Source organism: Stigmatopora nigra, chromosome 12 (genome assembly GCF_051989575.1).
Source record: "Stigmatopora nigra isolate UIUO_SnigA chromosome 12, RoL_Snig_1.1, whole genome shotgun sequence".
NCBI lineage: Eukaryota > Metazoa > Chordata > Actinopteri > Syngnathiformes > Syngnathidae > Stigmatopora > Stigmatopora nigra.
The window spans coordinates 3,514,016-3,529,978 of NC_135519.1; the positions used below are offsets into that span (position 1 = coordinate 3,514,016).

The 15,963-nt window shown below is 39.7% G+C and overlaps 2 protein-coding genes across 5 annotated transcripts in view; one reads left to right on the top strand and one right to left on the bottom strand.

Annotated features, from left to right (window-relative positions):
- The window catches only part of kcnh1a (potassium voltage-gated channel, subfamily H (eag-related), member 1a), a 41,749-nt gene that overhangs the window by 21,128 nt on the left and 4,658 nt on the right, over positions 1 to 15,963 (top strand). For all 4 annotated transcript variants that reach the window (XM_077730170.1, XM_077730172.1, XM_077730171.1 and 1 more), the window contains 5 exons: positions 1,923 to 2,080; positions 6,788 to 7,059; positions 11,495 to 11,694; positions 12,120 to 12,372; positions 15,699 to 15,895. In XM_077730170.1, coding sequence (XP_077586296.1) covers positions 1,923 to 2,080; positions 6,788 to 7,059; positions 11,495 to 11,694; positions 12,120 to 12,372; positions 15,699 to 15,895 — 1,080 coding nt within the window. The remainder of the gene's footprint in view (positions 1 to 1,922; positions 2,081 to 6,787; positions 7,060 to 11,494; positions 11,695 to 12,119; positions 12,373 to 15,698; positions 15,896 to 15,963) is intronic.
- The window catches only part of hhat (hedgehog acyltransferase), a 35,855-nt gene continuing 27,339 nt past the window's right edge, over positions 7,448 to 15,963 (bottom strand). Inside the window, exons 13-14 of the transcript XR_013328146.1 lie at positions 8,236 to 8,339; positions 7,448 to 7,634 (exon numbers count right to left, since the gene is read on the bottom strand). The gene's annotated coding sequence lies outside the window, so the exon portion shown is untranslated. The remainder of the gene's footprint in view (positions 7,635 to 8,235; positions 8,340 to 15,963) is intronic.

Below are 15,963 nucleotides of genomic sequence, written 5' to 3' on the forward strand. Positions count from 1 at the left end.
CTATAAGCATTTTCATTTTCGTCCCAAAGCTGCAAGACAGTCACGCTTGAAAACAAACACCACATCAGCTTCCCTCTGCTTTTAACTCATTATGGTGATAGATGTCTTATCCATTTGGACTGGGTGGACTGGCAGCAATCCCAATTCAAATGGATTGAACATCAATGGCCTTCAATGGTAGCAAATGACTCAAGTGCAAAGCCCATTTGCCCTCTCAAATGCTGCAACGTTTTTTTTTTTGCCACCTCAGAGTGATTTTACTTTTGAGAGGGCGAAGTGTCCGTCAAATGCCACAAAGATGGGATCAGGTGACGACCAGCACAGCAAGTTGGACGGGCTGCACACTTCCAAGCATTAGCTCAATCAATACATTCCTCACACACACACACACACACTCACACACAAACAATATGTGGGCAATCAGGCTGCTAGGGAATCACTGGTGTCCATTTGAATCACGGCTGGTGGGTGTTTGGGAAAAGTGCCGAGTCTACACTGCAGCCGAGCTGTAAATTTGCCACGCGTTTTGAATCCAATTGCTTTGATAACACAAACAACTGTGCACTGCAATTACATATGTGTGTGGATATCTAAATTTGAATAGCCATTCATTTTGTTATGCTTATCTATTAACACGATGTGACGTGTGTAGTACAGTCGTACTTCGACATACGAGTCCCCCGACATACGAGCTATTTGAGATACGGGTAAAATTTTGGGCAAATATTTATCTTGAGATACGAGACAAATTTTGATATACGAGCATACAGCGGACGCGAGAGGCTGCTCATAAGAACATCATAGGCACTGTCTCTCTCCCCACAACTCCCTCGTGTAATATTTATATGAGCACTGGGCGGAGCACTGCATTTTTTTCAGTGGATTTTTTTCCGTTGGTCAGTGCGAATGGCGTACATACTACTTCTCGTTGGCAAGTGGTCGTGCGTTATCCTATTGTGAGGACATTTGTGTGCATCATTTGGGGAATATTTTGAAGGGAAGACAAAAGCAAACAACCCTCGATAGGTTGCATCTGAAAGTCAGGGTAGAGGCGGGGCAAATAGAGCTGGAGAATAAATGTGTCAAACTTTAAAACTAAATTTGAATTAAGTTTAATGTAAGGTTAGATTAAATTTATTTTATAGTGTGTCTGCATGGTAATCCAAGTTCATTAAAATTTATTTGTTATCTTATGAACGCGTTGCCACACAAAAAGACCCCTCCTCTCTCTGTCCCTCTATCTCCCCTCGGCGAAATCCATCTAATTTTAGCACTATTAAACACATTTTAATACTATTAAACCACTAGTTATATGTTACTTTGTTAATAGATGGCGAATTAGAAAAAACAGAAATGTTTTTCCATTCCAAAATCCTGTTTTGGGTGTTTTTTTTCAGAGGGTTGGAACAAATGAATTTGTTTTTAGTTCATTTCAACGTGAAAAGTTTGTTTGAGTTACCAGTAAATTGACATACGAGCTCAGTCCCGGAATGAATTAAGCTCGAATCTCGAGGTACCACTGTATTGTATCAATGTGTGTCGTGTTAGAGGCTGTCTGTGAAAAGTAAATATAATATAATTTGTTGAAATACTTACAAATGTAAATCAAACATGCCAATTTCTTAGATCAGAAAAAGGAAATAAAGACAAGAGAGCGAAAGAGGGATAAACAATACTACTCTTAAACTTAAGATGGAATGTACATCAAGCGCCAATAAAGGCCAAAAATAAACTGGTCCAGCCCACATGAGACCAAGTCGCCATTGATGTGGCCCAACCTGTGTTTGACACCTCTGCTTTAAGCATTTGGATCATCCTTCCCATACTGAACCGTGACAATGGGAATGTGGGTGGACGGTGTTGAATTAAAGGAGGTGTGAATTCAACTATAATTAGTCTACTGTCTGTTTCTATCCCACCAGGGCATCAGCAGCCTGTTCAGCTCCCTGAAGGTGGTCCGCCTCCTGCGTCTGGGGAGAGTGGCTCGCAAATTGGACCACTACATCGAGTATGGCGCTGCCGTGCTGGTTTTGCTGGTGTGCGTGTTCGGCTTGGCAGCTCACTGGTTGGCCTGCATTTGGTACGTTCACTTATTCATTCATCTGTCATACCGCGGATCCTCGTAAGGGTTGCAAGGGGTTGCTGGAGCCTATCCCAGCTGACTTTGGCCAAGAAGCAGACTACACCTGAACTGGTCGCCATGAAGCGGACATTTGGTACGTACGTAAGTGGAATGGTTCCCTTTGCCAATTAGTGTAACAAGGGCACCCATTCTGCTGATTAAAGGCTAATTAGAGGCTTTTTTTCCCTCCCGTGTTGACACACTGAACGTGGAGTTTCTTTTATTTCCCTTAATGTTTGGTATGCAAATGCTGAATCCTGTGAAGTTTAATCACCTCATTGGCTTCACTAGCTAAAAATTCCCACAGCAAAACTTTATTTTCAAAAGTAAAAAATCTGTATCCACCACCAAAAAATAAAAATAAATGCAAGAAGTATAAATAATAAAACTCTGAAACTATTCTACATTCGACCAAACGAATGGGTAAAAAAGGTGAATGCACAGGTGAGTTGGGTCTTCTGCTATCTGGTCATAGAGGACATAATTGTAATAATAATTGACTAATTATGTTGCTGATATAGAAGAACATTTATTCTTTCATTTTCCAAACTGCTTATCCTCAAAAGGGTCGGGGTTGGAGCCTAAACCCAGCTAACTAAAATATCGATTTAGAATTTAGAGTGTTCAACCAGACTACCGTGCATGTTTTTGGGATATGGGAGGAAACTGGAGTACCCGGAGAAAACCCACACAAGGTTAAGGAGAACATGCTAACTCTACACAGTGAGGACCTACCTTGAATCCAACCCGTGATCCTAGAACTGTGAGGCCTACGCGCTAACCACTCGTCCATTGGGTCGCCTAGACGAACATTATTCCTAGGAAATAAAGTTTAAAAAATGTGAATATGTGCATATAGGATATAGTTTATTGTGCATTATTTCAATTCGTATTTTATATATACATTAGAAACATATCGCTATATATATAAAAATTAAATACATTTTTAAAGTGTTTGTTTCCAACAAAAATATAAAACAAGTATTCTTTATTTGATTATGAATTTCAAATCAACAATTTAATATAATAAATTGTTCAAATACTGAATACTTACACTTATGCTGTACTTATAATATGAGAAATATTTTCTTTCAAATTTTTTATATAAAATACTATTTTGTTCTGTGTAACTAACTCAAAAATATACCATTTAAAAAATAACCATTAAAAATTATACAGTGCACAGTGAAATTTCTTATGGATCTAGTTACAATAAATTAATAGACCCATTTAAATTTTGAATGAACCAATTTTAGGAACATATCGTAAACGTATACTACAAAAACGGAATGTTACAGTGCCTTGAAAAAGTCTTTGTAGTTGATATTAATTTGTCTTAAACTCTGCATTCATAAGGTTTTCAGGTCATCCAACATTTTTTTAATTTAATACAGCGACAAAACTAAATGCAGTTTCAAAATCAGTGTCAGTTGAAACCCTTTGAGTGTCGAGACAGTAGTAGTTTGTATATTGGTAAATAAAATGAAAATTTAGAAACTGCATTTGATATTTTCTTGAGTTATCTCTGTGTGATATTAAAATGGGTGTGTTAAATAAGCAAAAAAAACCCTTTTTCACGTCACTGCAAATAAGACATTGGCTGCCATTGAAACTAGCAGACAACAAATAGTTTTGAACTGGGCGGGCTAGCAGCAATCATTAGACATCAATCAATGTCAATGGCAGCGAATGTGTTAATTTAAATACATAGTGTTCCGTGTTAAAGAAGGGTCAATACTTCGCCCACCCTTTGCCTTACACAGATTCTATTGTTCTCGGTGTACCTAATAAAATGTCACAACACATGAATCGCATCTCTGATAAATATAGCCGCTGCACGGATTCCCACAGTGCGCTGTTGGCAGTTGCTATGGTCCCACTGCAAGCCAAAAAAAAAAAAAAAAAAAAAAGGTTAACCGCCATTCCCTTGGATGACAGCCATGCTGTCACTTTAAATCTCTTTAGTTTTGACCCGCTTTTTTTCTTTGGGGTGATTTTCCGGTTTGTTGTCAGGGTGCTGAGAGAAAGGGGGGGGGGGGTGTCTACAACTGTAGAACAGCTACATCATCACTTTCTGGCCATGTCATCTATCAAATTTGGACTACTGATCCAGATGTGATTCAACTACTCACTAAAATACAAAGTTTGTCACTTTACATGCTTAACTTTAAATGATTTTCCCATGAAAGTACAACCTTAATTCCAATGAAATTGGCACATGTTAAACATGAAAAAATATATATATTTCAATTATTCATCCTGTTTAATCTGTATTATATTAAATGCACGACAAAGACATGTGACGTTCAAAATGATCAATTGTATTGTTTTTAGGAAAATAATTAGTAGTAAAGGTATCCGGAAAACAAAAACAAGAATACAACTATCCTTTGAAAAATGCTCACTTGCCACAGAGACGGCTTAAGTCAGGGATTTGTACATCTTTTTCTCATTGGAAGAGTTGGTATGCTTCGTTAGTTGATGCCAACATTGCGAACTAATGAGAATGGGAAAAAAAAACTTTTCACGTTCATCCTTTAGCTCTTTATTGCATTTCTGACACTACGTTGTTGTTAAATGTTTAGAGGGTCATAGAGAGATGCAGCAGCACATCACTTTCGTAAACGCAGCATAACAACTGTTCCAATAAGTCTTTTTTATCAGCTCATTTTTCGGTACAGTAATACCTCAGCATACGAGGAATTTGAGATACGACTAAAATTTGGAGCAAATATTTATCATGAGATATGAGACAAATGTTGATATACAAGCATACAGAGAGGTTGCTCATAAGGACATCATGGTCACTGTCTTTCTGGTTGCAACTCCCTTGTGTAATATCTCCACGAGCACTGGGCGGAGCACTTTTTTTCAGTGTTTTTTTTCCAGTTAGTCAGTGCGAATGGTGGAGGAGCTTGCTCGATAATACGAGCGGAATATATACTACTTCTCATTGGCAAGTGGTTGTGGGTTATCCTATCGTGAGGACATTTGTGTACATCATTTTGGGAATATTTTGAAGGGTTAGGGTTTACCCTCGAAAGGTTGCATAAGAAAAAGGCAGGGTGGAGGCGGGGCAAATAGAGCCAACGTAAGGTATAAAATTTAAAAACAAAATTAGATTTAAGTTTAGTGCAAGGTTATTTTATAAACTTATTTTTGAGTGTGCCTGCATCGTAATCCAAGTTCATTTAAATTTGTTTATGTTATGTTTGCCGTGCAAAAAGTCCTTGCTAAATTGGAAAATTGACAGACCCTATATGGTGGTAGGGGTGAACCAAAAAGCAGTGGGTTTGGGCTTGTGATGACAACAATGCATGTTTTAAATACACTTAAAAGAAAAATTGGAAAAATCTGACCCAAAGATTTTCTGCTGATATTCGGCACTCAAACGTTCTCACCTTGTGCCCACGTTTTCAGCACTCATTTTCAAATAGTATTGTAGTACTGTATTGATTAGAAAATCATCAAGATGACTTTACACCACCTTGAAGCATTAATATTGCCTTACAGATGTGTAAATTGTCCGTGTCAGTGGCACATACACAGCCCCATATCATCATAGATGCTGGCTTTTGACCTGAATGCTATGAAAAGCTTCTGTTGTTGTCATCCTCTTTAGTCTGTATGAAATGTTGTCGCAGTTTTCTCGTAAAGAACTTCCAACCATAATTTATCTGACTACAGAACAGTTTTTCACTACTTTGCCATACTCTATTATAAATGACCCGGAGAAAATGCCAGTGCTTCTGGGTCTAGTTCAGAAATGGCTTCTTCGTTAGACTGTAGAATTGCATCAAGCAAAGGCGATTCGCCCCGGGGATCATGTTCACAACAATGTTTCTGGAAGTATTCTGGAGCCCATTCTACGATCGCTTCACAGAAGCTTTCCTGTTTTGAAGTACTTTCTCCTTTAAGTGCCCAAAGATCTAAAGCATCCACTATGGTTTTCACCATTGCCTCTTATATACCACAGTTTTCCAGAATTTCTGAACCTTTTGATGATTTTATGGACCAAAGATGATGAAATTCCTAAAGTTCCTACAATTGTACATCATTGAAAATTGTCCTTCAACTGTTTGACTATTTTGTCCCACACTTGTTCACAAAGAACCTCGTACCTTCCTGGATTTAAAATATCAGGGCAATTGAGGTATGTCCCAGCTGTTTTGGATGGTGTTGAACCCAGACTGCCCGGACCAAAGTCAGGCGGAAGAACCACGGCACAATCGGGTGGCCACACAATAATAGAAAATAACACATTTCCACAATTAGGGTTCTTATCCTTCGGGGGCCATAATATTTAAAAAAATATTTTTAAACTTCCCCCAAAAAACAACATATACTACAGTGAGTTAGTCATTTTTACTGACTTTTTATCCTTGTACTTTTGGGACTGCTGCTTCAACTGACTGGGATAAGTGTTGTTTGTAACAAGCAGGCAAATTTTAATTTTATATGTGAATAAAAAGTTTAATGATCCTTTAGTTCCTTGTTTTCATTGCATATTCTTTACTACTAAAAGGTAAAAATGAAAGGAAAGACAAGGGGAAAAAATGTGAAAATGATCCCAATCGCACAATAACAATGTTAATGTACATAAAAAAAGCATCCGATGTTTATGCCACCGACTTGCATTAAACTTTTGCATGCTCTTTTCTTTAGGTACAGCATCGGCGACTACGAGGTAATCGACGAGGAGACCAACATCGTGCGTACAGACAGCTGGCTGTACATCCTTGCCGAGACGGTTGGCAGACCATACCGCTTCAATACTAGCGGCTTGGGCAAGTGGGAGGGTGGCCCCCATAAGGACTCGGTCTACATCACCTCACTCTACTTCACCATGACCAGCCTCACCAGCATCGGCTTTGGCAACATTGCGCCTACCACCGACGGGGAGAAGATCTTTGCCGTGGCTATGATGATGATCGGATGTGAGTGTGAAAGACAGCGATTTGATTTCTAAGCTTCGTTTCAGTCCCATTGACGGTGACATCAAATCAATTAGAATCGGCAAAGCTATTTCAATGGAATGGACGTCTACTGGCATCCATGGTAGTGAATGAGTTAAAAATGCAACAGACAAACAGTCTAGCATGGTGTCTGTCTAGTATCTTCATGTGACAGTTGGCCTTTTGCATCTGTGTTATTCTTGCCTTCATCGGGCTCATTAGCGCCAGTCGACCCGCTGCTGAATTATTAAGATGTGCCGAGCGTGATGCACGACCGGCTTCTCATAAAAACGTCTCGTAAAAAATAATACCCGTAAGAAGGCAGAGTGCAGGCTTGAGGGGGACGTTTTTAGCTAATATGGAGGAATTTTATGCCAAAGGGAGATAAATCCAGACGAATGCCTTTGGTAGGGGAGGAAGGAAACACTGTCAAACTGTTATGGCTCTTACCAGAGTGTACTATAGCGTCACCAAGGACGAATGATCATTTGGATGGAACACTTTTCTCATATGGTCAACAGATGTCGTCAAGATCCTTGATTCATGTCTTTAAATGACTGCAGTCATAACAAAAACAGAAAAAAATGTGAGCAATTATGTTTGATTGGCTAAAATGCAATAATTGTGAAGTGCCACCAATTTAACTGGCAAAAATTAGAACAGTCCCGAAAGACGATCAAAATATTTCTAATCATGTGAATTGAAATGTGTGCATTGGGAGGGTAACCGGACGTTTCGTCGACGAAAGTTTGGTTGACGGACAGTTCTTTTTATCCCTCATGATTATAATTTTGAGAGCGAGCGAATCCAGCGAACAAACGTCCGTTTGACGAAACGTCCGGGGACCAAACGTCCGTCGACCAAACGTCTGGTCACGCATTCGCACAAACAATACGAGCACCTCAGAAATAATTGTCCCAAAGTAAAAACATGTCAATTATTCTGATATCCCTTCATGAAATCTTGAAAAAAAGGATCTGAAATATAATAAGACGAAAACTATTCTCGAAATATTTGCCTATTGTGTAGAAAAAGCACATGACATTTGGAAATAACTTTTGAAAATACGAATGTAATCATTGTCTTTAACATAAAAGAAACCACTAAATCCCTAAAAAAAAATTAGATCAAAACATATTGAATAGCTAGCCAGTTTACCTCGCAGTTCTTTCATCAAGGGTTCAATTCAGCAACCTGTCCTTTCTGTGTAGAGTTTGCATGTTGCTACTGCCGTTAATTAGCTGGGATATGATCCGTCACCCCTGTGACCGTTGTGAGGAAAAATCACATGGAAGATGAATGAATGACTTATATATGTACTAAAGCTCAAGCTTAAAAATAATCAAACATTTTGAAAATAACATCGAAATAGAATCATTAATTTCATCACAAAAGTATAACAATTGAATTAAACAAATATTATAGGCATTATTGTACTAAAATAAAAGTCCTTACTTTCACAAAAAAAATCACAAATTGTGATTTTCTATAATGAAATGAACTATAAAGATATTGTTCTTTAAAGAATGTATCTTTAGATGAGAGATCGGCTTCTTATGCAAAACCTTTTTGGATGGAAACTGCTCTTCTCCAGATATTTTTTATGGAAAAAAAAAACAGTAAACAAAAATACAAAAGTTCACGTCAATACTTAACTATACCTTTGTTATGGCAACTTAGTAAAAGTGAAGTTTTTAAATTCTTAAGTCTTGAAACCTGTTGACTTCTTCCCTTAAGACATTATCTTGCATTCTTAACTTATTTTAATCATACTCATGACCATTCACTGCCTGCTCTCCCAGTCGAAATGTATTGGGCATCCGCCACCTTCAATGGTCCTTAATATAATACATAATAATAATATTATTATAGTATATATAAGTATATACTAACGGGTATCATCCTTCACAGAATGTAACTACAGTAAACCCGTTCCTTCCACCCTGCGTTTCACTTTTTGATCGGCCTTTTTTTCAGCAGCTAGGCAGAAGAGACAAACCAGAAAAAAAGTCCTTCTCACACTTGTCGTCCAGCAAAATATTTCAGTGCAATTTCAAGTGAAATCAGCCCATTAAAAGGTCATTAGAAAAAGAAAAAGGCCTCCGGAGGATGCGCGTGTAAATGCAAAATTGACTTGTCGTCCGTTTGCGCTTGGCTATGAAATATGGATGCCCCGATACAGTTCTATTTTTAACGCCAGCTCTGGATACCGGTGCTGGCAGCAGAAGATCACAGCACAAGGAGGGGATTGGATAGGGGGGGCTTGGTTGAGGTTTGCTATGCATATGTCTTGTTGCCATAGCAACTTGTGGCTTGGGGCTGACAACTAACTGTCTTTAAAGTATGGCATCAAACGGTTCGCTAGATCTGCGTTGTTCCCTCCGCCTTCCCAAGAAGTCGCACCTGGTAAATCTAATGTTGTCTTTGTTTTCTTGGTATGCTGAGAATGCTCGTGGCTTCATGTGGCATGTTAGTCGCAAACACACTTCCAATCTTTCAAAGGATTATTTTGGATCGTAAACCACGGGTTATGTGGTTTTGTCTCAGGTTGTGTTTAAAGAATTTAAATCATTGGCTGCCATTGATGATGATTGACTGAGAGGACTGGAAGTGAATTTTCAATGGCAGTGAATGAATGGAGAGGGAAAAAAAGAACTAGTTTTCAGACCGTAATTAGGATTTTAATTTGTATTTTTGTTTATTAATTCCTGAATTTATAATTAGGGGGAATCAGAATGTGGATATGATTGTTGTTATTTTGACAATTATATTATATAAGTAATACAAAGTAACAACATACACAAATATAATCCCCTTTTTAAAAAAATATATGGATGTAAAAATAATATATTTAAATGAGACAGACCGCCAGGCGAGTGGTTAGCATGTCAGCCTCACAGTTCTCTGGTCCGGGGTTAAAATCCAGGTCGGGCCACCTGTGTGGGGTTTTTATGTTCTCCCCGGGCCTGTGTGGGTTTTCTCCAGGCACTCTGGTTTCCTCTCACATTCCAAAAACGTGCATGTTAGGCGGGTTGGACACTCTAAATTGCCCCTATGTATGATTGTGAGAGTGAATGGTTGTCCATCTTCTCTTACCCTGGCCACCGATTTAGGGTGTCCCCCGCCTCTGGCCCGGAGTCAGCTGGGATAGGCTCCAGCACCCCCCGCAACCCTTGTGAGGATAGAGCTATTCAGAAAATGAATGAACATGTAAATGGTCAACTCATTGCCTGCTATTGACTGCAACAGAGGTATACAATTTTGACAAGAAAATTAATTTGGATGTCTATTAGCATCAATATTACTGAAACATAATCATTTACTGCCTACCCTGCCCGTTCAAGTGGAGTAAACGTCCATCACAATCAGTGACAGCCATATAGTTCCAAGAAGAAGAAAAAAAGAGAACAAAATCTCATCTTTCATCCGACTTTAAAAACCTAATGCTAAATCCTTTGGACGTGCGAAGGGTTAACAAACGCCTCCTTTTGTCTCCCCAATGTCAAATTACACGCTAGAGCGTCTCAGCCTCTCCTCCGGGGAGTTTGGAGTACTTTTTAATTAGCGATATTGTGTTGTTGGCACTTAAGATTGCTCGCCACAAAGTGGACAAACACAACACAGGTTACTGTCATCAGGATCTGAGGATAATTGAAATTTGCGGCTGGCATGTCTCCTCGCCGACCCATGCCCGAAAAGGCTAATTAGGCCTCCACACAGACATGCGCATGCTGGCCGCTTTGATCGAAACGTGCATACAGCTGCCAGACAGCTGTTTGAGTCGACTTCAACAATCTGACTAAGACGCACACTCACATCTTCATTTTTTTTTTTCACCAACTGACCTGAGGGTTAAAAAAAGGAGTCCTTTTTTTATTCCCTCTGTTATGTGAGATGTAACAGGTTGGAAATTGCGGATAAAAAAAGGACTTTGGAAATAAATGGGGCAAGTTTTGATAATAGGGATAGCGAACAAGTTAGACACAAAGAGTCAAAATCTCATAAGAAAAAGAGCCACACCTTTTGTCACAAGCAGCATAAAAAAATCAAAGATTCCAAATTATTTTTTAAATATAATTTAGCATTTGTTTTTGATAAATTTGAGTGTGTTTAAAAAATAAGAGAAATGGGAAACTAGACAAAAAAGCCAAAGTATAAACAAAGTATGATAAGAATTCATTTTGACTTGGAGCCGCATGTGGCCCGAGAGCCGCATGTTCGCCACCACTCTTTTGGAACATGAACTTATTCATTAAATTCAATGAAATATGATTATTCATTGCATGGGACATCTACAGTATTTAAGTAAATAGCAACCAGTGAGTTACGAACAAACTGCATTGCCTTAATTCTAAACCTGTCAAAGTACTACAAGTTTCCTCATACAATTTGCCAATGTATTTTTGCTTTCCCGCAGCTCTCCTGTACGCCACCATCTTCGGTAATGTGACCACCATTTTCCAGCAGATGTATGCCAACACCAACCGCTACCACGAGATGCTCAACAGTGTGCGCGACTTCCTCAAGCTCTACCAAGTGCCCAAAGGCTTGAGCGAGCGGGTGATGGACTACATCGCATCCACCTGGTCCATGTCGCGAGGCATCGACACGGAAAAGGTACATGTTGCCTCTTTAAGGTTTGAGTATTTTGTCAAATATTTCCCAAGAATGAAACATTCCAAACCACACAAAACCTTCCGATCCCCTAATTGGCGTTAGATCCATGCACTTTAATGCCATCCGAAGGAAACGAACCCCGCTTTTGTTGGCGCCCAAGCGGATGCCACGACGAGAGGCTCTAAAAATGGCGGTTAATCCGTCTGTGACATTCATCTTCAAAGAGATTTGTTTGAAAGGCGGCGCGACGACTTTAACAACACACTCCGCAGGTGTTTCCAGTCCCGTCGCGTATTTAAACGCTGTTGTTGGACGGCAACATAATCCGCTTTTGTGCGCTGTGAAAATGACTGGTAATATCATTTGGAAAATCAATATTGCAGCCCCGCTCGCTGTTCTAATCAGGTTGATTTTTTGACATTCAGGTACTGCAGATTTGTCCAAAGGACATGCGGGCAGACATTTGCGTCCATCTCAACCGCAAGGTGTTCAAAGAACACCCGGCCTTCCGACTGGCCAGCGATGGCTGCCTGCGGGCGCTGGCTATGGAGTTTCAGACCATCCACTGCGCCCCTGGCGACCTCATCTACCACGCTGGCGAAAGCGTGGACAGCCTCTGCTTTGTGGTGTCGGGCTCGCTGGAAGTCATACAGGACGACGAGGTTGTAGCCATCCTGGGTAAGTTCCCATTAGTCAAAGGAGAACGTAAGAGTACATTTGCACTTTTAATTGAGTTTGATTTATTTAATAAGGATTACCACATATTAATTAAAATATGCGTATTCAGGGCGGCCCGGCGGCTTAGTGGTTAGCGTGCCAGCCTTACAGTGGGGGTGCCGAGTTCAAATCCAGGTCGGTTCACCTATGTGGAGTTTGCATGTTCTCCACGGGCTTGCGTGGGTTTTCTCCGGGTACTCCGGTTCCCTCCCACATTCCAAAGACATGCATGGTAGGCTGTTTGGACACTTTAAATTGCCCCTAGGTATGAGTCTGAGCATTAATGGTTGTCTGTCTGCTTGTGCCCTGCGATTGGCTGGCCACCAATTCAGGGAGTGCCCCGCCTCTGGCCCAAAGTCAGCTGAGATAGACTCCAGTACCCTGCAATCCTGTATTCATATGTAATTTGTATTCACCCATTTTTACTCCAGTTAAACAATTTTCCGATTCTTGGATCGTTTTCAGAACATCTGAATGAAATTTTAAAACTTCATATCAAGTCAGGAAAGAATTATAGGATAGTGGGATAAAATGTGTTAAACAGGTCTACAAAATACATGAAATGCTAGCAATTTAGAACTTCCTCACTTATTTCACTACATGATCGATGCAACCAATAAGGTTGCAAACCGTCCCCCCCTTTTTTTGTAAGAAGTCAATAAGCTGTCAGGCCGATACGCCAATCCCGTGGGCGCAGCCTCCAGTGATAACAAGTTACTACTGTGGATCCAAATCTCATTAGCTTAATGGTGCTGCAGAATACACAACACACAGGATAATGAAGCCCCCCAAGAATGCAGGCAAGATCTCATTCATTGTGAAGGGGAAAGGGGATGCTAAACAGACCCAACCTTTCAATCTTATGGGTGGCAATTTTTTTTTACCTGTCCTGCTTGGCTGTTTAGTCATGCAGGATAATGCTTCTGCTGCTATTTGTATTGAGATGGATAGTTATTGGAAATGCAGAAGGACACAATGGGGGTCTGGCTGAGTGAAAAGAGACAATCATGGCATAGGCACTGTAGATGACAATAACATTGCACAGTTAGTGCAACATCCTGTGAGGAAAGGATGACACTAATGAATGAAAATAACAATCCATTCCATCAAAGCAAGTTTTTGTGCTTTTGTTTTTATACTATTCTGCATCACTCTATTCCAAGGGTGTCAGACTTGTCCTATTGGTTCGCGGGCCACATTAACTCGATTTGATGTGGGCTGGACCATTTTAGATATAATATTTAGATTTTCTTTATATAAATAAAGAACTGGATTAAAAGCTTTAACTATTCCATTTTTTATAGATCTAAAAGAATGTTTATTTAAGCTTTTTTTTCTTAGTAAAGGAAAATCTTTTTTAATGATTATGTTCCATATTATAGTGGAAAGCAGAAAATATTTTATCTATTTTTAGATTTTTGAACTAAAAACAGATAAAAATTGATTAAAAGATACAATTATTGATATAAACGGGGGAAAATCAGGATATTTAATATACATCTATACTCTTCATTTGAATTTGATCCTAAAACAGAAAGTCGCCACTCGTGATTTACTTTCCCGGGCCGCGCAAAATGATGTGGCGGGCCAGATTTGGCCCCCGGGCCACCACTTTGACACCTGTGCTCTTTTCTATTGTGATTTATAAAAACATAGAAATACCATTGGAAGACAATACTGAAACAGTTTGTGCTTTTTGGTTTACTGCTGCAATAAAATTTATTGTATTTGCCCTACCGATGTGTCCACCACAAATGCCAGGAGGACAATTAATACAGGCACGCAGACACAGATGAAGATTAGTATTTCTTCTGATACTACTGTAAAGGTGCCTAACACTGCAAGGGAATCAAGTTATTAAGGATTTTTTTTTATCATAAGCGGTCAGATTTTATCTGAACTGTGCCAAGTTGCTCGCCGATCGATTAGGACGGCGCTGAGCTGTCACGATCACTTATACAAAGATGTTTGATATACGTGTGGATCAGACTACAGTGGGCAGCTTGGTACAGTGGGCAGCTTCACAATGGGTAGAAAGCAGTTCTGATTATTAAAATTCGAAACAAAACAACTGATTTGAAAGATTCTATTATTATTTTATTTTTTACACCATGGCGACTATGCAAATTTGCATTTGTCCACACGGTTCACTGGATTTGATTGCATTAGAGATTACAAACGGCTGTACAGTTCACATCCATGAAAAATGCTCTCAGAAGACACCAAAATGAACGAATCTCCCTCTTTTTATGCGGACATTTTTTTAGAAAGGAAGCGCTTTCCAGAAATGTTGAATTTCTAATACATTCTGATGTAATGTCTAGGATGTTTGGGCCCGAGTCAGTCTGGATAGAATCTTTTTGTAGATTAGTGTGCTGTACAAACCAAGTTTTCTAAATCCTGTTGTGTTTGCATATTTCAATAACTTAGAAAAAGACTCTCAAACAAAAAGCTTGTAAAGTGTAATGATACAAGATCATTGGTAGTGTAAGGCCAGCCTAAGAGACTCAGTAAAATACAATATTAGTCATTATATATTTTAAAATACTCTACGTAGAGACTCAATAAAATACGATATTAGTCGTTATATATTTTAAAATACTCTAGTTACATGACTTGACCGGACAAATGCTTGCCTATCCCCATTGCTTCAAAAATTTTTTTTTAAATGCTATTACTTATACGCTTATCCTCACAAGGGTCACTGGAGCCTATCAAAGCCAACTACAGGTAGTATAGTACCCGGAGAAAACCCACACAAGCATGGGGAGAACACACAAGAAGGTCCAAAACCCTCAAGTTATCAATAAAACAGACACTTTTTGATTTCATGGATGATAACTTGCCAAATGAAATCATATTATGGAGTAAGTCAAATTTAATTCACTGCTACTTCACTGCTGACCCAAATTTGCCATCAAATCTCATCTATCTCCAAAAATTTGCTAGTGGGATTACTGGTATCTCAAGGCATCGACTGTGTACATAACGAAAAAACAGCATTCCAGTTAATGTTTTGTGTGCCCTGTGAGAAAACGACACGACAGAAGGGAATAGGACAAGACAGGATGCGAGTTTACAGTGCAGATCACGCCGGGGAATGAGGAAGGGGGGGTGAACCAGGCTGAGGCAAACCCTCTTGTAAAGAATTTGAGTGCAAAGTCCAAGAAAATAATCCTAAACGCTATGTAAAGCAATTTGCCCAAAGCAAGCAACTAAATCCCACAGGCCTGTGTCAAGGGAGCCCGACTGGCCGCCTTTAATGTCTTTTTCCTTTTCACGGGCAGGAAAGGGGGACGTCTTTGGGGACGTCTTCTGGAAGGAGGTAACTCTGGCTCAAGCCTGTGCCAACGTGCGTGCTCTGACGTACTGCGACCTCCACGTCATTAAACGTGACGCCCTGCAGAAAGTGCTTGAGTTCTACACGGCTTTCTCCAATCACTTCTCCCGCAATCTGCTGCTCACTTACAACCTGCGCAAGAGGGTGAGTGACGTTGCCCCCCGCGTGCACAAAAAACCCGAGCGATGGATAAAGAACCCTCGTGTTCCCGA